At 31.4% G+C, this 27096-nt stretch overlaps 1 protein-coding gene across 2 annotated transcripts in view; it reads right to left on the bottom strand.

The window, feature by feature from the left end:
- The window catches only part of LOC107437036 (uncharacterized), a 325463-nt gene that overhangs the window by 73207 nt on the left and 225160 nt on the right, over positions 1–27096 (bottom strand). For both annotated transcript variants that reach the window (XM_071181567.1, XM_071181568.1), the window contains one exon: positions 11290–11363. In XM_071181567.1, the coding sequence (XP_071037668.1) occupies positions 11290–11363 (74 nt within the window). The remainder of the gene's footprint in view (positions 1–11289; positions 11364–27096) is intronic.

Raw genomic sequence — 27096 nt, 5'->3', positions numbered from 1 at the left:
CTACCCTTTATAATCATATAATTTTTAAATTTTTGTGGTTACAATAAAACACACACAAACAAACAAGAATGTAAAAGAAGTGGAAGTATCTTCTCAAAACTTTCTCATGTCGAATATTTTTAGAAATAGAAAATGAATTTTTCTCGGAAAAATTACAATGTAAGTTAATCGCAAGTCAGTACTTTTCTATTAAATGCATCATTATTTTTGTCTTACTTTTAAAAATAAAATTATCATTGCTTTATTCAGACTAATAGTCAATTTTCCCAATGCATACATAATTACTATTCTTATTTTTCCTGACTCTACATTTCCGAGTACTATTTTAGAATATATTTTACTACTTCTTACAACGTATTTAGTTCTGAACTTTTTATCTCGGAAACTCGCAATCATTTTAACATCCCTTCAACTTTGAGATATCGAGAGTATACTGTACTTATAAAAAAGTGTTTCAAGATCCATAGTAAAAGATCTTATAATTATAGAATATAACTAAAATTATTAGAATATATCGTATATTTTGTGTAATGATTTTTATAATCTTAATAATATAAGCGTGATAATTTATTTAAATAAACTCAATAAACAATAAATATGATAATTTATTAAAATAATAGTTTTTTTAAAAACTAGTTCATAAGAAAACAGATCTTTATTATTTGTTTATTGTTACTCTCCATAATGTCATAACAAAATTTTGGAAACTATTTATATAGTGGTTACATATGCCAACCTTAAATGTACTGAATAGCAATAAGAACAGTATTAGCTCGGATTAATGAGAAAAATATTGTTTTTGGCATTTACGCTCATCTATCTTGACTATTGTATCTCTAACATTATATTCTAAATCAACAAATTCAAAAACCTGTGTAATAATAATTTTTAGAAGGTATAATTGAAGCATCAGTTTTGGATAGTTTTTACGAGTTTCGAGCCACTGTGCATTGTTTCTATGAATTCAGAAATTCCATGAAAAAGTAGGTATTAATTATCGATTATTACTTTATATACATTTATTTTCAGTGAAAATAACAAAAAGAAATCAGGTTTAATTTTTTAACAATCGTCACGTTAAAAATTACTAAACCTACTCTTTTTACAGTTTCATCAGTAAAATGAAAAGGGGTTGCTTTGGGCAGTTTTTTTTGTTGTTTGTTTTGCCTAGTTCTGCATGGATCATTTTTTAGTTTTTTTATAATTAGAGATGGGAACAAAAGGAATCTCCTTTCAAAAATCATAATGAATTTATACAATATAGTGCTTAACACAGTGCCGGATTAAGCGTTCTAGGCCATTCAAATTTTTGGGGCACTTAGATTAAATTTTTTTTTCTCGTATATTTTTCATTTATTCAAATATAAAAGTATTTATATATCTTTTCATTTAAGAAAGCACATTTATAATAAATAATAAAAACTAAACTCAGTGGCGCGATAGCCCATAGAGGGCTAGGGCCTACTGTGCCAATCTCAGTTTTCTTGACCTTGGGCTCTGGGGTGCAGGAGCAGATGTTCCGGTCAGGTGGTCAGCCGAACGCGGAACCTCCAGTGTTTCGTTCCCAAGCATGCTTGGTACTCATTATCGACCCACTGAAGGGATGAAGGGCTGAGTCAACCTTGCCGGCCCGAGGATCGAACCCAGGACATGTGGCACGGGAGCGCTACCACTCAGACACCGGTAGTTAAAATAAATAATAATATAAATTAAATTTTACTTTATTTTGCTAAATTAGAACTAAAAAATAATCGCAACATTTTGAAGAAATTTGAAATTTATTCACACTTTTCAAAATCAACGCTATTATAAAATTGGTACTCAAAATTCTTTTTTTCTGCTCTTGCGATCAATAAACTCATCGATAATGTTATCAAAATTAATTTCACGGAGAGCATCTGATTCGATAAACTTCAAACTTAGCATGTCTAATCGTTTTTGAAACATGACGCTTCTTTGCTCACTCTTGATTCGTTTCATTTTTGAAAACGAGTGCTCCGTAGAACAATTTGTTATCATAAGAGTTAGAAAAATGTGAAGAGCAATTTCAACATTGGATAAAAACAGATCCAAGTTTGTCTTGAAATAAAGTTTCGTGAAGTTCAGAATGAGTGAAGTGAGTTTTTGATGGGAATTTTGATTTTATGTAACTCTGAAACTGTTTCAGTTCGGAATAAAAATATTCCAAATCGTCAAAATAAAAGTCAACTAAATTAGAAATCGCTTTCCAACGCGTATCTCATAACGATTTCAAAATATTTTCATTTCCTATGTGTTTCTTTAAAACGTTCCAGCTATGAGTTGAACTTGAAAAAAAACCGCATACAATGTGTGTACAATAGAAAAAAAAATTCACTGCGAACAAACAACATTTCACAGCATTTTGGCCAACTAAATTCAAGGAGTGCGTTGCACATGGTACATAAATCGCATAACTATAGATATTTAACATGATTGCTTGCATCCCTCCGTAAGCGTCGGACATGTTCGCAGCATTATCGTAAGACTGATGGCCTCTGCATTTCTTAAAATCTGAACGACAAATTTCGCTTAGAAATTGTAAGACCTGATTCACTATGTCTGCGCCTACGTGACTTTTTATTTCTAAAAAAGTCAAAAACCTTTCAATAGGTTTTCCATCTTTTGTAGAAACGTAACTAATAACAACACTAAGTTGATCTACATGAGCGATATCTGGAGTCTAATCAACTGACACACTAAAATAGCGAGCTGCTGACGCCTCTTGTATAATATGAGATCGAACTTTTTCTCCCATAATGTTGATTAACCTCGCAAACTGTTTCTGATAAATAACACGTTGTTCCTCTTTCTTTATCCGCATGCGTAGAAATATGATTTTGTAAAAACGGGTCAAACGTAGCAACACGTTCTAGTAAACCCAAGTAGTTCCTATTATCTCCAAAATGTTCATTTGTTCCTCGAAACGGCAATCCTTGTTCGGCTAACGCTATAATGACATTTGTTATTCTAAAGAAATAATGCAGAAAATTTTAAAAAAAGTGTACTTTATTAAATAATTAAAATTAAAAATGATTCTCAATTTGTTAACAAACAGTTTAAATTTTTTACATTTTATACGACATAAAACGATTATGATAAGTATTTCAATATATAAAATTTGATTGAAAGTGACCAGTTGTATGAGTTTTTTCTAGAGTATATAAAACAATAAATAAACACTCACCTTTTAGTAAATAATTTTGCAATTTTTGATTAATCAAATAGAATCACGGACACTAAATAATTATAAAACACTAAAAAAATTATGAGGCACTAAATAACTTCTATTTCATCTAAAACATCTCAATAATGTCAACAACATTTAATTCTTTGCTTCTTGTTTAAACAAGTCTCAACGCTATCGCACTACCTTCAATTTTTTCTCGCGCAAATCAAAATGACGAATTTGAGCTTAAAAAACATTGATAAATCTTATAATACATAAACTATAATGAATAAATATGATTAACATTATGTAAAAAATTATCGTATTTTATTAATATATATTTGAAATTGATTTCTTTAAAATCATTGTTCCTCTTAATTTTTTTAAAATTTATTTTCAAAAACTCCATTTTAAGGGGGGCCCCTAATCATGACCTAGTCTGGCCTAATGGGTAATCCAGCACTGATTTCACAACAGAACCACTCTGTATGGATTATAATAATTAAGAATATTGAGTTAAAGAATTATTCTTCATACTTTTGTTGACTAAAATACAATAATGATTAGTACTTTTAAAGGATTTTATTTTTTGAGTTTGGGGCCAACTTTTTCCCGACCACCCGTCTATGGATAAGAAATACTGGTAAGAAAGAATAAAAAAAGCTATACTTCCACTACAAATTGTGGGCAATTGTTGCTGTTCCAGAAACGATGACTGCGGCAAAGAATGCTTATCCTAACTTCTTACTCCGCATCCAAGCAATTAATATTAAAAAAAAGAAAGACATTTTCGACATAATGGGTTCTTTTTATTTCTTAGAAGGAGGTGATGAGTTTAAAAAAGAATTTTTTTCTTTTCTTTCTACGCCTCTTCATTTGCTCAAAGAAAAGTCCTCAGGAATGAAAACAAGAAGATGCGTGCAGAGCCTTCGAGAAATCCCAGGTTATTCTCCTGCTTATTCAAAAGAAATAAGGCACGCCATCAAATAGAACAAATTACAGGAGAGAAAGGAAAAGTCCCACGAGAATTTCGAACTTCTGAGGTGGACACGATCCTGGAATGAGGTTTTTCATAATGAATGAACCCTCCCGACGACATCTCGCGACAACAGAGGGGGAGTTCTTAATATTTAATGGTCCAGCTTTGCAACGGTATTTCCTTGTTTAAGAATGTATGGGCGTCTTATGCTAAAAATGTGAGCAACATTGTTCAATTTCTCGTAGAAAATACTAGTAAAGCAACTTTTATGGTGATCAGTAAGGCCCAGATTTTGATGATATTTGCATTTTTGGACATTTTTTGTCCTTTAGAGCATTTTTTTAGATTTATAGGGAATTTTTTTTTAAAATTTTGGGGCGTATTTTGCATTTTAAAACATTTTTTAAGTTTTTTGTTAATTTTTTCCAATTTATTATTTTTTGGGGCATTTTTATTACATGAAATGCTAGGTTTGTCTTATAATTTTACATTTCATATTGTAACTCTCAATATCATCTGCATGCCATTATGTTTTTCCATTATGTTATTGATTGATATAAAATCTTTAGAAGTAATTCTTTGTTACAGCTTTCCCATTTTCTCTGATTTGTATGGTTTAGATTAGAACATTAAAATTTTCTAGGAAGGAATTTACTATTGTCCACTATTAAAAGAAACTGTGGGGAGGCATAAGAAATAAAGTCTGAAAATTCGTGAAAAGTTAGAGCCAAATGATTCAAATGTACCCCTGGGCTTCTCAATAGTCAACAGCACAAATGAACAATTGTGTATTCAAATGAACACCTGTGCTTAAAACCGGTTGAATCCACCTAGTGCTCTTATAAGTCAGAGCAGATATTAACATGATTGAGCAAAATTTCAAGTATCTTAGTAAGTGAAAGGTGCCATTAGAGTGAGCTGCAATCTCATATATATTAGTTTTCATTTTACATTAGTTTGATGAAATAAAGATTACGTAGTGTTTGAAGAAATGCTTAAAACCAAACGATCTAAGTTTTGACATTTGCGGAAGTTTGTTTCAGAGTTTGGTGAAAACGTGTTTTCTACTGATGGAGTAATTTTGTTTTGCAGACACTGTGAAACGAAAGTTGTAGCTGAAAAACGTTTTACTGTAGTTCAGCATATTGGAAGAGATAAACATATCCGGGCTTTGAAAATTGCTGAAACGAAGAAACAAGCATCTCAGCTTTTACTAGAGCAGACTAAATCATCTACTGCTTCAAAGAGGTCACCATTTTATAAAGAATTGTGTGATGTTTTTGTATCAGCAAATATTCCTTTAGTCAAACTAAACAATTCTAAATTTCGCCAGTTTTTAGAAAAACACACTGGATATGTTGTGCCTGATGAATACACATTGCGTAAAAACTGCATTAATGACTGCTACATTGAAACTTTGGACAAAATTAGAGCTTGTGTAAAAGATGAAAAAAATATTTATGTAAATTGATGAAATGACGTTGAGGGTCGTTTCATTGCAAATGTTATAATTGGGACACTTGACATTTCTTATACATCTTGGGACGTTTCTTATATCCTCAAAATAATCAGTGTAGTTCATTCTTGATGAGAAACGTCAATTTCAATTTTTCTTTTGTAACGAGTACATTCAACAATTTAATAGAAAAGTATAACAATGATGGAGATATCAAAAGTTAAGCTTACAAAGTTTAGAGTTGCATACTCGCAGGAAGAAGAATGCGTAATATACAGTCCATCTACATATATGAAATTTTTCTACATTTATGTGTGATTTTAATATGCTTGAACGTAATCAAAGTTATTTATTTATTTAATGATTGATTATTTTACATAATTTTATTCAGTACATATCAGCAACAAAAACATTTTTGATTCTTTCTACAGTGGATAAAAAGATTAATTTAAGCAATTTATGGTTCATCTAACATAAAGGCTTAAGTTGAGTTACTTACTATTAGCTAAAAATGACTGTTTTTTGAACTTCTCTGCTAATATGTCATTTTCCGGGCATTCAAGATTTGGTGAATTTATATTTAATTTTTTTTCTTGAGCAAATGTCAATAAACTACACTGCTATATGTAAGATATTAATAAATGTAACTAAATAAGTAAACAAAAAAAATTTAGATTATTTTGAAGACTTTAAATTTTAAGAAATTTTTTGGTCCGAATTATCATGTTTCCAAACAATCACCCTCATTTATATACACTTTTATACGACACTATTATAATTATGCTAGTTGAAAAAATTGATCTATACATTTGCTGCTTATTTATTCATTTATTTTTCTTATTATTCCTCCAAGAAACTCCTTTCTGTTGGAGGATAGTTTAAAGTAATAGGTGAGTTTGTAGATGACAATAAAAATTGATAAAAAACTATTAAAATATTGCGTTATTAAAAATGAGACAATTGATTGTTTATAATGGGTAATTTTAACTCTCAAACTAGTTATGACCCCTAGTGAATGATAAATATATTTTTCTCTTTGGTTTTTCAATAAATTATATCTCGAGTAAATTAGAAAATCGAAAATAGATCTATTTTAGAAATATTTTGCTTATTTAATTATTATTTTGCTACTAATTTAAGTGATTAGGAACGAAAGCTACAGCGCCGGCATTAATACAAGGTTTAAGGTTAACAGAATTTTCAGAGTTACTTGACAACGTCCAGAATTACCTAGCAGATGGAAACAAATTTTTGCTCAAACATTGATTGATATAATAAATATTCGACAATTATTCAGCGCACGCGTCATCTTGCTTGGGTGTCAGAATCAAACATAGTTCACTACTTCAGGGGGACCTCTCAGTCACTCATGCATCTACAGACCTCGGAAATAAACACGTTCCATTTTTTTTATTTTTTATATATTTTTTTTGTGAATTTTAGTTATTCTTGTTGGGATAAGAATGTTTAGCTAGAAAAATTATCCAGCGAATATTTTTAATTTTCAAACATTTTTGAGAAGTTTGTCCTGATGACTGAACTCTTTTTCTCCAGTAAAATGAATAATAAGAATCGAAGGTTTGATGAGACGACCCTCTATTTGTTTGAAAGTGGCACTCATATGAGTACAAAGAAAAGTCCTAATTTCCTTTGTACGGACGACAGCAGTGCTCGGTCATCATCTGGAAGATAATTCTGGAATGAGGACACATTTACTACGAAGAATGATCTTTTAGATTACGTTCCTGTAACTTCCCTACCATATAGGGTCAAAAATAAGAATCCATTTTTAAAAAGAGTTCGCTATTCCATCTTATCAAAAATTATCAGAAGCGTTGTTCTTCTCATCTAAATATTTAGAATAAACTTTATGCGTGATTACAATTCACGGTTTAGTTTTTAAAGTTGAAAAAATATCTGTATGTATCTTAGCTGCGTGATATGATTGGTTTATCTTTTTATTTCAGGGAAAGAATATGCAAATTTAATGAAAAAAAATGTAAAAGATTTTAGAAATAAATGACTTATATCAAAATTTTCATTGACAACAGTTAATGAGCTGGTTGAGCCAACCGACTCCATTTAGACAACCCAATCTTCATCGATTTCGTTCCATTGACAAGCCTTATCACATTGCTGGAATAGACAATCTCACACAAGAATAAAATATTGATATTCAATAAATGTTTGGTTTCTGTTTTTGAACACTTTTTACTTCATCTAGATATTCGAACCTCTAACAGAGAAATATCTGTACCAAGAGTAAATATCGAAAAGCATAAGGAAGAAATTTTCCTGTAGCCGAATACCCAACATGTGGTGATCAATACTGCCAGTTGAGTTGGAGGAAAGATATCCGGTTAATGAAGGGTCTTTTGTCCGGGATCACAGGTGGAACGAAGGAAACTCTGGCGAGATTGTATTGATCGCCGGACCCTTTATCTAAAAGTCCAACAGGTTGAAAAGAGATAGCCGCAGGTGCCGAAGTGGATACCCAGTGCTTCATCGATTTCGTTCCACTGCAATTTAAAGCATTTCCAGGAGTCTCCATGAAGAGAGCTAATAAATTTATTTGTTTGTTTTAAGAACATTTTGAATGTTTATCATTGAAGTTTTGAACCTGAATTTCACATTATATTATTTGAAAATCAGTCTTTAAAACACTTGTCGACACTTAATATGAATTAAATTTCGTAACTGTAAGCGTCACCCTTTACTTAAAACTCCACACATAGGTTCTTTATATTCTGGATTTTATTAAACAGCCAACTACCACACTCGCAATTTATATTCAATATATTAACAATTGAAAACTAAAGTTTTCAGAATTTTCGGTTATTTTATAAAAGCCTCATCACAAAACAGATGAAACAGAGTTTTATATGCATTTTGGAATAATTTTCATGCGGTGATGTGGAAAATAGTTTTAAATATATAAAACAAGGAATATATATATANCATATATATATTTCACTCAAATTTTACATTTTGCTATTTTAAATTATATTCTTTAGAATGATATATACCTTATATTTCAAAATTCTTTCAACTATTATTTAATAAAATAATAAGAAATAATAAATATTTACCAAAAGTTATAATTTGCATGGAATTATCCTTGAATAAACGAATTTTATAACTATTTGCAAAAATATTTCAATTGTTATAAAAGTTTTAGAGATAGGGTGAAATATGCAAAAAGTAAAATCATGATTATGAGGTCCAAACTATTGACCGCTTTCTTGACCACATAATTGGGACCCTATTTCGCAGATTGCGGCCATTCCGCATCCACCGTAAAAAAAAAAAAAAAAAAAAAAAAAAAAAAAAAAAAAAAAAANGAAAAAAAAATGTCTGTTGATTCAGTGAAAGTACGTCTGATTTTGTCACTTAAAATATCATCTGCGCAATTTAATTGACATATTTAAGGTCACCACTTGGAACCACTAAGATTGAGTCCTAGAACGTAAATATCTGATCATTAGATCAGATCAAAAGTTAGTTAAGGTGGCTCGCTTTTTTTTCTTCATACTGCACATTTTTAAATGCATCCACTAAAACCATAGTAAAAACAATTGTTCATGCGCAGAAAATCAATTATATGAATAATATATATTCTGTTTGCTGTAGTAAACATCTAAAATCAACATCTAAATTCCGATTGAATGATAAACACAGCACTTTAATTTTCAAAAAATGCGATTACTTAACTAACTAGGGTGTTTATTTCAAGAATTTTAAAGCAGTAATAAAAATCTCCTTCTTACTTTGAGCTTGGAGTGTTTTTACGAAGGGTTAAAAATCAACTTGTAGTGCTAAAGAGAAATGCTTCGTCTCCAAATCTGCGGATCATACCTGGAATTATAACTACCACTAGAAATTTCTCATTTATCTACGCATTCTTCTGCAAAGTCGAATAAAAAGATAATTCTTTTCACGACAGGAGGATTTAAAAATAGCTTTCTTGCTCGCACACTGGTAAAAATTCAAAAATGATAGGAAGGAGAGTTAGAAAATATACGTTAGCTTCCGTACCATCCCGTATGTTTGATTTTAAGTAATTGCGCATGCGCACTTCTAGTACGCATGCGTCAGATCTGGTGAAATACGCATGCATCCGTGAAAAACAATAAAACTTACGTAAGTGAAAATAAGAGATTTCGAAGAAATCCGTAAGTTAAAAACGCTAAGGTATTATTCTAATTTCGATCACGAAAATCAGCATTTACAATGGATGTGGGCTATTTTTTTTTTTTGAAGCCGTGGCATACGATTCAAAATGCTTTGCTCTACGTAAAACTGTGGATCTGTGAACAGAAAAATTTGGTAGACTAAAAATTGTGATGAATTCAGAGACAAAGAATGCAGCTTTTTATTATTTAAAAATTTTTTATTGAACTTGTATTGATTATTTAATTTCCTTTAAATAAATTGTATAGTTAAAATAAATATATTTTACAATTTTGAAATAGTGAAAATACATCTAGATTCTTATGGAACTAGTGCCATTAGACAACCATAATGTTGAACAAAAACTAATAAAATGGTTGTAAGATCACACGTAATTTTTGTTTGAAGATAAGGCTTAACATAAAACAACATTTAACAGCTATAAACAGCGGTGCTTGCAGCCTTGTCTTTGTAGCGTAAATCACGGCAACATAACGTAAATATACGCAGTATCTAAAATAAACACGAGTATGCGCAGTTGCTCTAATCTTACGTACGGGAGGATACAGAAGTTAAGGTAAAAGTGGGAAATCTCCCTAATACAAAAAATCTTTGACGTTATCGGCATCGTTGGAATTAGATCTTTCAAAGACGATGCAACTTTAATGCGTAAAACCAAAAAATAATTTTTGTAATCTTATACTCCACTCCCACTGATATCAGATAACATTCTTCTTCTATACTTCAAAAATTTAAATTTGAGCCCATGTTGAAGGACACGAACAGGTGTGCGGGAAATTCTAACATTCCAATTAGAAGGCAGATGCGAACGAGGGGAATTATTCAATTTGAATCGGGTACCAGTGACGTTAAATTTAAGTACCAGTGACGCTATGTCACACTTTTATCTAAGATTAAAGTAATAAGTACTTTAAATTAACAGTTGAAGAAATACAATTTAGAAAAATATATTTAAAAATATTAAAATGGTGTTTAAGAAAAGATATCTTATATGCACACTCTCACGTATATAAACATCTTATGAAAAAATATTTAGTGACTATTCATGAACTAATACAACAAATTAATGAACCATTATATCATGAACTATTGCAAATGTTAATGACACATTTAATTCATTCGCATATTTTTAAATTTACTAACCATTTTAAAATAAATTTGGTTTTAGAAATTTCTTATTAACTTACTAATGATTTATTTATTAATCTCGATTTTTTCTATAGTTCCAATGATTTGCTTCTTTTCACTAGTTCGGTTAAGCATGGGTTAAAAATTTTATTGATCTGATAAATAATAATTTTCAAACAGTTCATTAGAGCAATATTTTTGTTTTCACAATTATAAATATTTATCTAAACAATTTAGATGAAATCAATTTTTATTTTACTTAGAGGACCCTAAATTTTAACTAACCGAAGAATTAAAAAAACTCCTCCTGCATTATAGTGTGGAAAAAGTAGAAAATGAAAATATTACACATTGTAAGATCTGCTCCACTGTTGTGGTTGTTTCGAGGACGGTAGAAATCGATCCATGACCTTCGCTACTTCCTGCAACAAAAATTTGCATTCAAATTAGTATTCTGTTGATAATACTTTTTGTTTTAAAAAATTATATTTATCATTTATTTTCATTGTTGTTTCATCATTATTAATCAGCTCCAATTTTAATATATTTTTCTTGGTTTAATAAATTTGCTTGTTAGTTATTTTAATTCAAAAGTATATTAAAAATTACCACTAGGAATCTTACGTGTAAGACCATAACATGTGACGCCACAAACTTCAATGATATTTTAACCCTTTACCTGCTTTAATACTATTGAATTTTCTATCGAGCATTCAGGCAAGGCGTGGAGAACAAATTCACAAGTTAAAAGGAAATGGAAGGCCTAAACCGGAACGTAATACTATCGAAAAAACAAGGTGCACAAAAAACCATGTCACGTGGTATTAAGGCGATAACGAGTAGTATTTGACAACCTTAAAGACGACTCCAATAACAGGCTAATCATACACTTGTTGAATATTAAATGGTGTACAGCAGGGGTGTTAAACTCAAAATCTAACTTGGGCCAAATAAACAATGCTTAACTTCAGGTGGGCCGCAAAAAAAATCAATGTTCACAGAAACAAATATTTTTATTTTGAATAGTACATTGTAATAAACATACATAAAGTTGAATTATTATTTGTGTCCTGATACTTGACATCTCTTCTCTGTTACTATCTTTTCTATTTTGGGGAGAAATTTTATTGGACGAGACTACTTTCAAAATTGACCCAACGTGAGCGTTATTAATACGGTTTCGGACAGGAGATTTATTTCCATTCATAACAGAAAATAATTGCTCTCCCTGATAAGTACTTAATTAAAATAATTCTATAATACTAAATAATTTCATATGCGAATTTTCGAGTATTTTCAAGCCTTGGGGGAAATATTCGTAAAATTCAGGCACACCCACTTCAATGAATTTTGCCTTCAAATTTGAGTCGTACTGAATCTCAATCACTTCCATTTGCATATAACTGGGTACTGAGTCTATATTTATTGAGAAAATCGAAGAAAACAAACAAAATTTGTCTTCCAAAGAATTAAAATCTTTAAACCTTGTTTTAAAATCTGTTCTAAGATTTGAAATTTTTTTCTGCTTATTTTTGATACGATGCAGTATCATCTAAACTAGATTTGTTCTTGTTGCACGTTGGGAAGTGCGTTAAATCTTCATTTTTCAGTTGCCTTTCCCAAAGAAATAGTTTATATTTGAATACTTTAATTATGTCAAACATGTTTGTAATGATCTGATCCTTGCCTTGTAATAATAAATTTAAATCGGATAAGTGTTTGGTTATATCAACCATAAAAGATAAATCTTGCAACCATATTTAATCGGAGAACAAGTTTGTATCTTGATTTTTAGTATGTAAAAACTTACATATTTCTTCTTTAGAATCCCAGAATTGTTTGAGAATCTTGGGGCAAGATAACCAACTTATCTCGCTGTAGTAGGATAAACCTGAATGTGTACTATCTAATTGATAGCTTAATGTGAAACGAACTCCATTTCAGTCAATTAGAATTTTACATTTTCGCGCGTACAATTTAAAATAATCCGTTTAGTTTATAAATAAAGTATATTATAATTTTATATGCTGGTTTCGTTTCTCATTCACATTTCCAAATTATTTTTACTTTGCTTCGGATTTATTGACGGGGCCACAAAAAAGTTCATCTCGGGCCGCGAGTTTGACACCCCTGGTGTACAGTATTGGTTATGACATTAATTCTAGTCCATACCTCAGCTGTATTTTATCTGTAAATACTCTTCATCTCATATTTCCTAATGATGTCTTTTAGGCCGTATGATGGATGTTAGAACTGGCCTTTTTTTATACATAAAAGAAACACAATGAAGAAGACTTCAAATCTAATTCATTCCATCCGCTAGATCGGGGGTTTTCAATTGGCTGCCCGGGGACCGCATCCGGCCCGAGAAGCCTTTTTTTGGTGCCCGCAAACTAAAATATATTAGTTGTAATTTTTTTGCGGTTAATCTTCGTAAAAAATCTATATGGGTTTAAAATATTTTTCTCGTTTATAGAAACCTAATTTCTTCGTTTCTGTGAAATTTAACATACCAGCGGTGCGAAAAAATTTTTTTTCTCGGGTTTTGCATTCAAGAAAATAATCGTGCATGTTGCTCTTTTTTATTTCATTTTTTTTGTATTTTGTGAATATAATTCAGCATGTGTGTATCAGAAATTTTCTCGAAGAAATTCTCCGATTTAACTTTTTGAAACCACTCATTTTGGACGAAAATATTTACACACACATTTGTAAATTTTAAATTTAAAATGTAAATATCTATTCTCTGGTGGTTGCAGCAGACAAACCTCAATTTTCTCATTGAACATTTTGTGTGCTACTATGTAAGTTTTAATACCAACCTTTTTAAAGTTTTATATCTTAACAATTAGATATCTGTTGCACATTAATTGTTTAATACATAGGTGCACATTAAAGTTATTGTAGCCCGAATTTTTATTATTTATCTAATATTTTGAAAAATATTATTAGTAACAATTAAGTATTTTTAAAAATCTACTTCTTATTTTAATTTGTAATTCAATACTTTTGTTTTGTACAACTTGGTAAAAGTCTGACTGTAATATTTAATGTTCCTTCAAGCGCAAAAGAGTCCTACATAAAATTTTGATGAAGTTGCGGCCTGCCATTTGATTTGTGTTTTTAATTGTGGCCCCTGGTCTCATGTAAGTTGGAAACTCCTGCGCTAGATGATATTCCATATAAATCATTCCATACTATTACATGAATAAAAAATACTGGAAATTCCAGGGTCGATGATATTCATTACTTTCTCACTTTCCTTTTCCAGTAACGGGTAATTCTGCTAGCGTACCAACAAAGGTGTACGTTTTCCCGTAACGATTTTACTAAACTTCCTTACAACAAAAAGTCTGAGAAAAAAACCAACTCTGAGAAATTTTCAAAATTATTTTTTGCTAGTAAAATTATTTTTTACAGTAAATATCGTCTGCATCCTCCACTTGTTGTGCTGCTTTTTTATTATTGTTGATGCCAACAACAGTTTCTTAGGAGTTCTTTAAGACTCTTTCCAGCTTGAAGAACTTTTCCTGAGTAGTACGAGGGAAAAGGTTTTATCTGACAATTTCTTTCCTTCTTGAGAAAAGAAGACATTTTTTACCCACTGGCAAAATAGGTGTTATTTTGGGTTTGATGGCGTGCGCACCTTATTTGAACGTCATCACACTTTCCAACTGTGTTCAATAGTAATAGTAAACAGAGTGCATGCGTCATTGCATGCGTTGCTATGGCGACAGCTGGCTGTTTAATAATTTTTTTCAGAATTCTTTTTTTATAGTGTTTTTTTATAGTTATAGAAAATTTTCATAGTGAGCTAGTCTAATTTTTCTCAAAATAAATTATAATATCAAAACAAGAAAATAAGATTAAAAGAAAGAAAATAAGAGCCTATCAAAGGTTCGCTTAAAATATTCAAGTGGTAGCAAACTACTCATCAAAACAACTTTCCTCATTTCGCTACCGCTTCAATTGGGTACTTGCAATTCAAGGGGAAGATGATCACAATACCCACACATGTGACCTATGACGTCAGTGCCAGATGATTGTTAATAAGTAAAATGGCGTGTTGAATTTAGATAAGTTTCTCTACATAAGTTTGAATGTTAATTAAAATGAAGTTAATAAAATTTCCAATGAGCTGCACAATCGGTCTTGCCGATGAGCAGACCTAGTGCGTTCTCCAGAGGTGGTATCCACTCTTTCAGGACCACCACAATGGGTGAGATACCGTTGGTCATGTTAATTTGGACGTCTAGTTTCTGCCACACTAGATGGCAGCACCGAGACTCTATTTGGATGCTAAAGTGCACTAGGAATTTAATTTTGCCGGAAATGCCAAGAGCCAATAAGGCACTCCAGGGATCTTTTACATGCCGCATAATCATACGACATGGCCGCTGAGGATTTTCTGCATCCCGAAAATCCGGTGTCTGGGCCGGGGATCGAACCCGCAGACTTGGGCTCAGAAGGCCGAATTGATACTTGAAGAGCTTTTTTTACTCGAAACAGAAGGGAAAGAACAGTTGCTAACGTAAACAAAAGTCACGTTTCAACAAGCAATCAGGAGCGAGATACCCACACTACGTCACTTGAGATAACATTCATCGGACAGCATAAACATTCATCAGACATGTTGTCACTCTTTAGAAGGTCCTGGATAATACCAGCACTATTTAATAACATATTTTATTTAGCAAAACAACATCAACAATGGTATACAATTAACAAGCAGACAAACATAACATCTTGTATCCAGATCTCGTACTTGAAGCCAATTCATATAGAAGTATTTGGGGGAGGTTATCCAATGGATACGCGCATGCGCTAACATTAAAGTTTCAGTTCGGATTTCTAAAAGTTTAAGTTCGGATTTGAACTTACCACATTTCCTTCCACCTTGAGTAGAATACCTGTAATTATATTCAACAACAAACTTCTAATTTTTAAACATAAAATTTTCTATACAAATGAAAGAAAAAACATCAATGATGAAAAATCATACAAAATACTTAACATAAACAATATTTAATGAATCATACACTTTACAACATATTAAGGTACAGTAGGTTTAACAATTCTTCAACTGCTACTTATTTTCAATGATTTTCTTCTTACATCAACATACTCATTTTCCTGCTCTAATCTAAATAGTCTTTGAACTGGTCTTAAAATTTCTGAACTTTCTGTCTTTACAAAGGGCTACTCTTGTGTGACCATCTCTACCAGGAATTACCTTTAATGCCTTAGCTAAATTCCAAAATGCTCGTTCTTATTAATATCTTCGACTAAAACTATTTCCCCGACTTTTAACGGTTTATTCTTATAATCTTTTAACGATTGTTGGCGTAATTGCCCTAAATATTCAGTCCTAAACCTAGCTCTAAGTAATTCTCTTATTTTTGGGAGATATTTAGCTCGTTCACTTAAATTTTTCTTATCTACCTGATCAATATCTACTACACTTGAGGACGGTATCTCGTGTAAGAACATTTCGTGAGTTAAAGGTGAAATATCGGTCACGTCTTCGGATACATAAGTGAGGGGTCTCGTATTTATTATTCTTTCACAATCACAAAGGAGAGTGAGTAACTCCTCATAGTTGAGCGTAGCGTGTCCTAATATTTTACGTAAGAATTGTTTCACCATCTGGATTAAGCGCTCCCGATTGGCTTCAACCCCCCCCTCCCACACACACACCAACTTGCCGAAGGAGGATTGAACTTAAAACGTATTTTTTGTTCTGTAACTTTTGAGCTCAATTTATCCCAAAAACAAAGAGCTTTTCCTGCGCCGACGAAATTTGTTCCGTTATCGGAATATATAACTGAGGGTCTGCCTCGTCGCGCAATAAATCGTCTTAAGGACTGAAAATATGCTTCGGTCGTCAAAAGGGTTACTAATTCTAAGTGTACAGCATGATATACTGCACACCTATAAAAAATGCTTTTCTCTTATCTTCAAGATACAGTGGACCTACTAGGTCAATCCCTACTATCTCAAATACTGCGGCATCATTTACTCGATCACTAGGTAAAATTCCTGGCATAACTTCACATCTTTTAACTTTAAATCTTTGACATTTCACACAATGCTTAATACAATTACGAAAAGTCTTACGACTTTTTGAAATTCAATATTTTTCTCTTAAGTGAGACATCAATAGAGAAAAACCAGTATGTAAAAAATCAACATGATAACTTAAAATTAATAATTTTACAACAGGATGATTATTTGGTAAAATAATAGGATAAATAAAACCAGATGTATCATCACAATAATCAAGGTTAATTTTAGCTCTTATAACACCATTTTGGTCAACAAATGGTCTTAATTATCATTTACATCTTCAAAACCATCCTTTTGAATAAATAACATCAGAGAAATTTCAGCTTTACAAAGTTCATCTACACTTAAAACCTTCGAAATTTTTTTATCTTTATGTTTACAGTTATAAAAGAATCTATATATCCATGCTATCATCCTCGAAATTTTCTTATATGATGAAAAATATTTACAATAACAATATTGATCGCTATCATCAGTATTTAAAGCAATTATTACGGTTTTACGTAGCTCTGAATTAACCAATTCTTCATTTGGGTTTTCTTTCGATTAAGGCCAATTTTCTTCCTTATCGTAGAGCCAAATCGGTCCCTCTCACCAACGACGTTGAATTAACTGTTCAGCAGTGCAGCAACGTGATGCAAGATCGGCAGGGTTCGAGCTACCTGGCAAGTGGCGTCACATGGTGAGAGAAGTTACCGAGCGAATTTCTTTAACGCGATTATATACAAATAATCCCCAATTTAAATTACGCTTAATTCAACTCAGAGCGGTGGTCAAATCAGCCAACAATAAATTTGAACTTCACTGAGAGGAAGATCTTTAAGTATGGATGACAGCGATCTAGCTCCTATACAACAGGCTAGTAGTTCCAGCCTAGGAATAGTAAGTGGCTTTAGAGGAGCTACTCTGCTTTTAGCATTGACCAAATGAATTTTAACAATATCAGTAACAACAATTCTTAAAAATATACAAAATCCGTAAGCTGATTTATTGGCGTCGCAGAATAAGTGTAAGCTAATTACAACATTAGATGGTTCAAATTCTAGCAATCTTGGAATCTTAATGTCCTCTAATAAATGTAACTATGAGAGCCAGAATTTAAATTTCTTTGCCAAATTATCTGGAATTTCATCATTCTAACTTAATTTTAAATTCCAAGTCTCGTGTAAAATTATCTTAGGTAACAACATAACAGGAGCTGTATATCCAATAATATCAAATGCTCTATGAGTCATTGCTAATACAAATCTTTTCGTAATTAATTGTTCAGAATAATCAACAGGTTCAATTTTACAAGATAACGTATCACTTTCCGTATTCTAATTGAGACCTAACACTGACACATCTTTCTTATCAGAATTATTATTTATCAAATCAGATGCATTGGTCTGCCAATCTCGTAAATTAAAAAGAACCTATGTCATTATCGTTTGCGATTCCAAAATAAAATTTCGACTTTCGGTTTCTGAACTTCAACTAGTCACACAATTATCAGCGTAAAAAGAATTCTTAAGAATTTCAGCAGTATGACTTAAATGATCTGATACTCCATTTAAATGATATCATAACGTAAAGGCTAAACAAAAGGGTGAAGTGGCTAAGTCAAGCACTAGTCTTTTGTGTCTATACTCTATCAACATATCCGAATTGTTTTTATCATACCAAAAAAACCTTAAAAACTCGGTGTCTTTCGAGCGAATAGATATCATACAAAAAGCTTTCTCAATATCTGAGGTCACCCCGATTTTATTCGTACGACATTTATTGAGAATCGATGGAATTATTTCGATTAAATTTGGTCCCGTGGTCAAACAATCATTTAATGAAGGTTTGCCTGAAATTCGAGCACTAACATTAAATACAGGTCTTATTTTAGTACTTGAATTTTCTTTGACCACTGGCCTATGAGGCAAAAAAATGAACATTTTCCAATTTATTATCTTCCCAGAGATAATCATTTTTCAAAAACCTCACAATAAGCATTAAAATTACCTAAGTCCATTAATTTCTTTTGGGAATTTTTCGCATTCTTATGCGTAATATTTTTATTACTGGTTAAAAGCGAACTATCCGTAATCCAATGTAACGCGATTTCATATCTTTCCATAGAATTGACTTTAATTGTCTCCTCAAACTGTTTAAGAGTTTCTTTTTCTAATTCGAATTTATTCTGACGCATCGTAGGATCGGAGATACCCAATAAATCAAGGCACCATAAATCTGCGATTTCATTGATAAGCAGAGAAGAATTAAAGAGAGAAGCTTCATTCGTAATTGTAGGCGTATCGCTTAAATAACTGCCTAATAAGCAATTTCCGATCTTCGTTTCTATTCCCAACAGGCCTGAAATTAAATTTATTATTTTTCCTGTCAGTATTTTACTCGCTATATCTGCTCCGATTAATAATTTTATTTCTTCGTCAACAGAGTATTTTTTCTGCTCTAAATCACTTAAGCGAATATTCATATTTTTTAACTCTCTCATATCCATGGCCCATATGGAATTTGCTTAATATCAGAACAAATCTTATTTTGACTTAACACTTGAATTTTATATTTACATTTATGATCAACACTACTTAATCCTACACAATACACATTATGAATACTTTCTGAAGTTTCTATACCACTAAACAATGATTGTTTTATCTTAACTTCACTTATTGGTTTTAAGTTCATATAATTAGCGAAATCCTTGCATAAATAACTACGATGTGAACTTTGGTCTACAATTGCTCTTATTAACTTATAATTCTTACCATTACATATTTTTACGACCAAAGTTTGGAGCAATACACCCGAGAGTTCGATTTGATTACTTAACGTATTTGTTCTATTTTCGTTGTTTTCTTCCGGGGAAACATGTTCTGCCTTATTATTTCGATTATCTGGACATAATATTTCAAAATGTCTATTTTTACAAATAGAACATTTAACATGTTTCGACCTACAATTGTCTATGTCCTTTTTTTAAACAAACAAAACAAGCATTAGTTTTCGTAATTATATCTTTCTTATTTTCTAAGGACATAGAAGCTGTTTCTTTACAACTCTCTGATGCATGCAACTTATCAGAAAAAATACATACGTAATAATCTACTCTCTTAGACTTATGTTCAATATTCTTAAATTTACTATTTGCAGTAAATAATTCATGCGAGGTAGGAACTGAATAATTTTTATACTTATCAAAATTATTACTCTTAGGCACGTATTTGTCAGATGAAAATTCTTTTGCCAGTTTAAGTTTTGATTTCAGTTTCTACTTCAATTCTTAAGAAATCTATTATTAAGTCTAAATCAGACTTAACCTTTTTTTCAAACTGATTTTTCTGCCGTTCGTAAACTATTAATAAATCCGGTGGTATTGCTGATTCAACTAACGGATACAAAAAATCTGAATACTTATCTTGCGCTCTTAATTTTCCTTGTAGTTCATCGTATAGGACAGATAAGTCAGTTTTTGTTTTATCAGCAGTGAGCAACTTCAATAAGTCTTTGATATAAATCTGGATTAATACACTTTCGTTGCCAAACCTCTCCTTTAAAAATTCCACGGCTTGTTTATATTGTTCGGCTGTAAGGGGGAACGTTTCTAATATTCTTCTCGGTTTTGAACACGGCGTAGTGGCTTGCAGTAAATAGGAGAATTTGTCTCCATCATCCATTCTCTCGTCTACGCGAATTTTTTCAAACTGATTCCAGACAGATTGCCAATTCCTTGGATCTCCGTCTAACTTAATTAATTCCAATTCTGGTAACTTATAGCTGTTCGTAGTGGCACTCCCTTCGGAAAAGTTATTAACGGCATTGTTTACTATTTTGTCCTTGGCCGCTATCCCTAATTTGTTTTAACTTTTAGAGCTGAAAACTTTTCATAATAATCCTCAGAAGATTCGAATTCCGTAGTATAATACTCTGGGCTGCAATTCGGACTCTGCATAAGTTTCAAATGTACGTCTTGTGATTGTCGTAATGGTTGATTTTTTTCCTTAATCCGTTCCAAATAAATTTCTATTTCTAAAAAATCTGGATGTGTGTCTGCTATGAGAGCTTCCAACTTATTTGCAGTTTTCGTAAAAGATGTTCGTAATGCTGTACGTGCCGGTATAGAAGCCTTCATCTTAGCTTAACTCAATGCGTAGTTGTTTTGCCGGCGTCGTACGAAGTGCTTTCGTTTCTACATTAATTCGTAATGTATCATCCCGGCAGGGATGCCATTAAATGTCACTGTTTAGAAAGAAGGTCCAGGATAATACCATCACTATTTAATAACATATTTTATTTATCTAAATAACATCAACAATGGCATACAATTAACAAACAGACAAACATAACATCTTGCATCCAGATCTCGTACTTGAAGCCAATTCATATAGAAGTATTTGGGGGAGGTTATCCAATGGATGCGTTAAAGTTTCAGTTCGTATATCTAAAAGTTTCAGTTCGTATTTCTAAAGGTTTCAGTTCGGATTTTAACTTACTACACATGTATCAAAAAGGTGCAATAAGTTTCCGAATCTTTGTGGTGTTCAAGCAAAATTAAATAATCAATTAAAAAAAGAAGAAAAAACAAGGAATTTATTTTATAGTATACATTTTGTTACCATTTTAAAACCTTTGGTAGACCTTGGAGAGACGTGAACATCACAACACAACTTATTTATGTTTAAACTAAACAATCTCGAAAATGACTAAGAGAAGAAAAGACAAAAAAAAAATATTTAAATGAAAATCTACTAAAATAAAATAGCTTTTAAAACCATGTTACAAATAACTATTTTGCACTTTAATTCTTAAGAAGTTCTTAATTTAATAACAGTTGTTTTAAATTAAATTGTTTTTCTACTGTTTGGTGATAACAAGCTTTTTCTTAAACCATTATTTATTTTAAAACGACCGTCAAATATATGGTAACTGGCATTTTTCTATAATTTTTCACTCATTACTTCTTTTCCTTAATTGTCTCGAATTCTCATTCTGATAACCAATCTTTTCAATTAGTTTAGTGCTCTAAACTTTCACACAGACTAAACTCTTCTTTTCATCTGTTAATCAAAGACTTAAAAACCAAAATTTTTCTGCAACTTTCATGTGACACAATTTCTCATTGGATACGGCAACTTCAAGGCATATTTGAAAAGATTTGCCTTAACTTCCAGTGATCTGTGTGATTGCAATATTGGAGGAACACAAGATGTTGAGCATTTTATTGTAAAATGCTCACATTTTGAGAAAAATAGAAAAAACTTAATAATTGCTTTAAATTCGCTCAATATTACCTTTCCTCCCCCTCTTCGCACTTTTGTGGGAAGCAAAACCATCTTCAAACTTTTCTTGATTCAGTTTTTAATGCAATTTTATAAATCACTTTGTTTTGTGTACTATTTTAATTTTTCTCTTTTCTCATCTTTTTTGCAAATGTTTTTTATTTTTATTTCATTTATTTATTTTTTTAATTATTTTTCCTGTTATTATTATTTTTCTTTTCTAAATTTTACATGTCCTTTTAGTATGTATTTCTGTTTAAAAATCTTACATTGTTTGCTACCATACTTACGTCTGTGAGCCTCGTGTTGTACTTTCCAGTGGTGCACGAGGAATCATTTTGTTCTTGAATAAAAAATAAAAAAACTTTACATAGATTTTTTAGTTCACTTTTCTGTTTTTGTTCTTCTACTGGTTCGTTTGTTTCTTCTTCTGTTGTTTCATTTTTCTCTTCCTTCCTATGTTTCTTCGGGAATGATTTCTTTTAAACTCAAAAACGTAAAAGAAATCATCAATTTCTTCTTCAGTATCTAATTTCTTCGATATTGTCTTTTTCTGTGTATGTTTTGCTTGAATGCTTCTAAAGGATCTTAGGTGTTTCTTCCTTATTTGTTAGGTGTTTCTTCCTATCATTGATTGTTTTGGTTTAACAACATCAGCAACCTCAATTTTCGATTCTTTTTCACGACAAATACGAGTCGGATTTGATTCTTTTTACCTCAAGTTTAACCGGCTTAGTTTCAATGATTTTGGGCTCCATGAAAGTAGGTAATTCAAGTGTTTTTACCCTGGCTAGGCTGGCCACAATGGCCACGAGTTCCCCTTCCGGGGTTTTTTGTGATTCCTGAAGTTTTTGTGATACTTTAGCTTGTTTACCCTTTCCACGAGGTTTCGACATTTCATCAGAATAAGTCTCTTCAACTTTCTCTACTCTCAATATTTTCGCCTTACTTTCGTGTTGAGGTTTCTTTTCCCCCATAATATTCTTTATAATTAATGCGCCCTGTATTGATTTGGCTCATGTGGCAGGAGATTCTAAGACGCCTTTAAAACGAGAGTCTGATAAAGAAAAGCTTTCTTTCCATTTGCATCTTTCTCTACGAGATTTAAAATCTGCAACAGGTGCACCAGTTTGTGCAGCCGATGAGATGTTGAGGTATTTTTTATTGAAGTAGTTACCTCTTTTACTGCACGGCCACCAGACCTACTGAGAGTAATTATTCTTTCAGTTTGCCGAGTGGACAATATCCTTTAAATTGTCGCTTATTTCTCTGTCTTCTGAGACTATCTCTATTCTTTTCTCGCCAAGTTCAGAAAAGGTTTTCACCTTTGCACCAGTCCTCCTGTTTGTATGTTAGGCTGTTGCCAGCATGTTTTCAGCCATTAATAAAACAATATCGATAGGTATTTCTTGACTTAGTTCAGTTTGCGTAATGGCACTAATGGCCGGAGGGTTTACATATTTTTCATCATCACTTCAATTAATACAGTTGATGATCTGGGTTGCTCTAATACTTCAGCAAAAGAATCTTTCTGGTTCATTGCTACTTTAATTCTAGTAACTAATTTTACCACTTTACCATTTGGTATATTTTTTCAACTAAATAACTGATGACAATATTTTCTAATGTGATCTTTTTAATACGATTGAAGAAATTGTGCAGATTAACATTTCTGATCTAATTTATAGGGTCCAACTTTTCCAACTGTCCAACTTTTCAAAATTCCTACACATAAAATAATATGTGCTACAACATCATCATCAAAGTTAATCTTATACATGTGATCCACAAAATCATTCCACTTATCCCATTCTCGCTTCTGTTCAGTTTCTTCAATTTGAAGCTTTTTTTTTTCTTCTTCTTCAAGTTTTATTTTTCTTATTTCACGTTTTCTTCTTCAAATTTCCCATTTCATAGTTTCTTTCTTTTTGTTGTTAAATTCAATCTTCTACATACACATAGGCATGCTTGAAAAGAATCCACCATTTCGCTCTACAGCCACCTTAGTGAAAGTGTCGCACTAGTGTTTCTGGTGGATTGTCTGTTGCGTTAGTGAGTGTTCAATATACATATGGCAATAGACGATCTCGCCATCTGTGAAATACGTTCTTTACATGTGGTTCATGAATATGGTACTGAAACATATCGTGAAAACTGCGGCATGTAATTCTAAAACAAAAGGTGTGGGGTGTTCAGTGAAAAAATTGTGTTGCTTCACAACAGAGCAGGTCACTATTCTGCTGATGTTACCTTATTCAATAATTCTGTTTGGAGAAGTTTAATAACCCGTCATACAGTCCCGACCTCATCCCTTTAGACTATCACTTATTTTTGAACTTGACAGCGACAAGGAGGCAAAAAAGGCTACCTCATCTTTCTTTGCAGGTCTGTTTTCCTCTATCACAAATGTTTGAACTATAATGGTAACTAAATAGCTTCCGAAACGTTTTTTTATGTGAGAGAATTAATGTTAGTTCATTTCCAAAAATGTACTTCTAGATACGATTCGCTCCTATGTCTATTATTAGTCAAAAGAATTTTTTATACATATAAAAATTCTAAAACCTAAGTTCAAAAAGGCAAACTTGATCTGAGTATTTAAATTTGTTTCAAGTAAAACATGACTTTTGCGACTTTTAACGTGTAACGAAATAAATTTTTTTATTTAATGTTTAATGGAAATATTCATACTTAAATGTTGTCAGTAACTCCTGTAAACAAATCAAAATCCAAAGTAAAATATTATATAAACTGTAGAATACGATAAAAGTTGAGTGTTGATGTTTTCTCGATGAAATCAAAACCACTCTCATATGCATTGAAATAAATAGCCTCAAACCACGACGATCGCATCATCGAACCCGAAAATCCAATCACTTAATATTATGACCTATGCAATACCGATACTATTTACTGATTTCAGTGTTATCCAAGATTTGTATAAAAACAAGACCGCCATCAGACAATCATCGGGGAATGAATTTCATATCGATTCTGTTACAGAAAATATCGATAAGAGTGTATCGGAATAATTCTACAAAATAATTGATTTATCGACGTCAAGATCAAAACACACTTGACCTACTATTTATACTTGAGCGATCTCTGGGCAAAGAACATCTTCTTTTGTTCCTTCTTGTTTTAACAACCGACGAGACCAAACAGTGCTCACGGAATATCTTTCGATTTTCAATCTACCTTATTCTTAAATGAAAATAATGTAAGACAAAAATAAAATTTTCAGAATCAGGTAGTTTAAATACTTTCGATGAGTGACTTATTTTCAAATTAATTCACCCATCGTTTAAATGTCATATAAGCTCACGTTTCAACGGGAAATTGTTGTTTGCATAAAATGGCAGAAAATTTTGCGCATTTAATTCTATCCTTTAACTCATTTGTGTCTAGCATTCTTTTAAAACATATGTTCAGAAGACTTTATTATTAGGATATATATTAAGCGGAAGACTAGATAGCTTTATCTACCATAATCTTACTATATATAAAAGTCTAATGATGGTGTCACAATATTTCATTATTGTCGGTGCATTTTTATTACCCGGAAGATCCAGTTTTCCTACATTAATTTTTATACTGCTTTGGTTGTCATTAACATAAAATTGATATAAGTCATAAAAGTATTGTTTTCCAGTAAATATTTTTGCATCCCTAATTTAATACCTGCACTGTTATTATTGCGTTTTTGATTTTGTTTGTTTTCTAAATTAGTAGTTTAGGAGGATTGTTTTTATTATTGGTACTGTTAGAATAACGCGACTCTACGCTACATTTTAGGATAAAAATATTTAAATCTCGTCTCTGATCTTATTAACCGTTTTACAATTATTATGTTGGCACAAATTACATTAATATACTATTATGAATGACGGTTAAAGGGATTCATTAAATGATTTAGAACTTAAACTTTCAGTTTCGTGCACAAAGTGATGAATGCAAAAATTGTATTTAAAATATACATCCGTTTGCTTGGTAAGCAAAAATATTAGATTACAGTTGTAAACTCACCAAATGTGCTATAACACTATACATTTAATTTTAAATGTTGCTTCAAAAAATGATTACTTAGAAAAATGATTTAGGTTCACTAATAGATCTTAATATTTTGACATGGAAAATGGCGGACAAGTGTTCTTTTTAGTACATAATTTTTAGTTGAATAATTACAACTGTTTTATGCCAAAAAACAGCAAATTTTGCGTAGCAATAATCGAGGTTGGTAAGCGTTAGAGAACATCTAGTATATCCTTATAATTGAATCTCAATTAAATATACATTTTTTTTTCTAGAAGCTAAAGTAGTACTGGGTAACAGAAAACAAATTCCTTTTGCTGAAAACAAATATACTCCTACCTCTACTACCCCTAATTAGATAATATTAACAGCTTTTTGTGACCGGCCAATAATGGGCTCGTAAACTTGATTTACAATGATCTTGAACGACACATAAACCATTCTAAATATGTATGACTGCTACTTATCTGGACAAATCTAAAAACTGGTGGTAAGAATTCTTAATTTGATCACTAACTCCATTTCAGAAAGAATAAACTAACCTTGAATGACGTTACTTTATTAAAATTATACTTTATTAACTGCTAATAAAATACTACTTTATGAAAATACAGATTTAGTTGAAAGTAAATGCATGTTGTGACCAAAGAAAAAGTGGCGTTTTTACTTCTTTCGAAAAAAAGAATGACACTTGTATTTATAACCTAATTTTTAAATTTCCCAGTATGCAGCAGCTGGTAAATGCTACATTTCTTAATGACAATAACTTTTAGAGTCAATGTGGATA

This window comes from Parasteatoda tepidariorum, chromosome 6, assembly GCF_043381705.1.
Source record: "Parasteatoda tepidariorum isolate YZ-2023 chromosome 6, CAS_Ptep_4.0, whole genome shotgun sequence".
In the NCBI taxonomy this organism is placed as follows: domain Eukaryota; kingdom Metazoa; phylum Arthropoda; class Arachnida; order Araneae; family Theridiidae; genus Parasteatoda; species Parasteatoda tepidariorum.
Note: the sequence above shows the minus strand (reverse complement) of the source record. Positions and strands in the feature narration are given on the sequence as shown.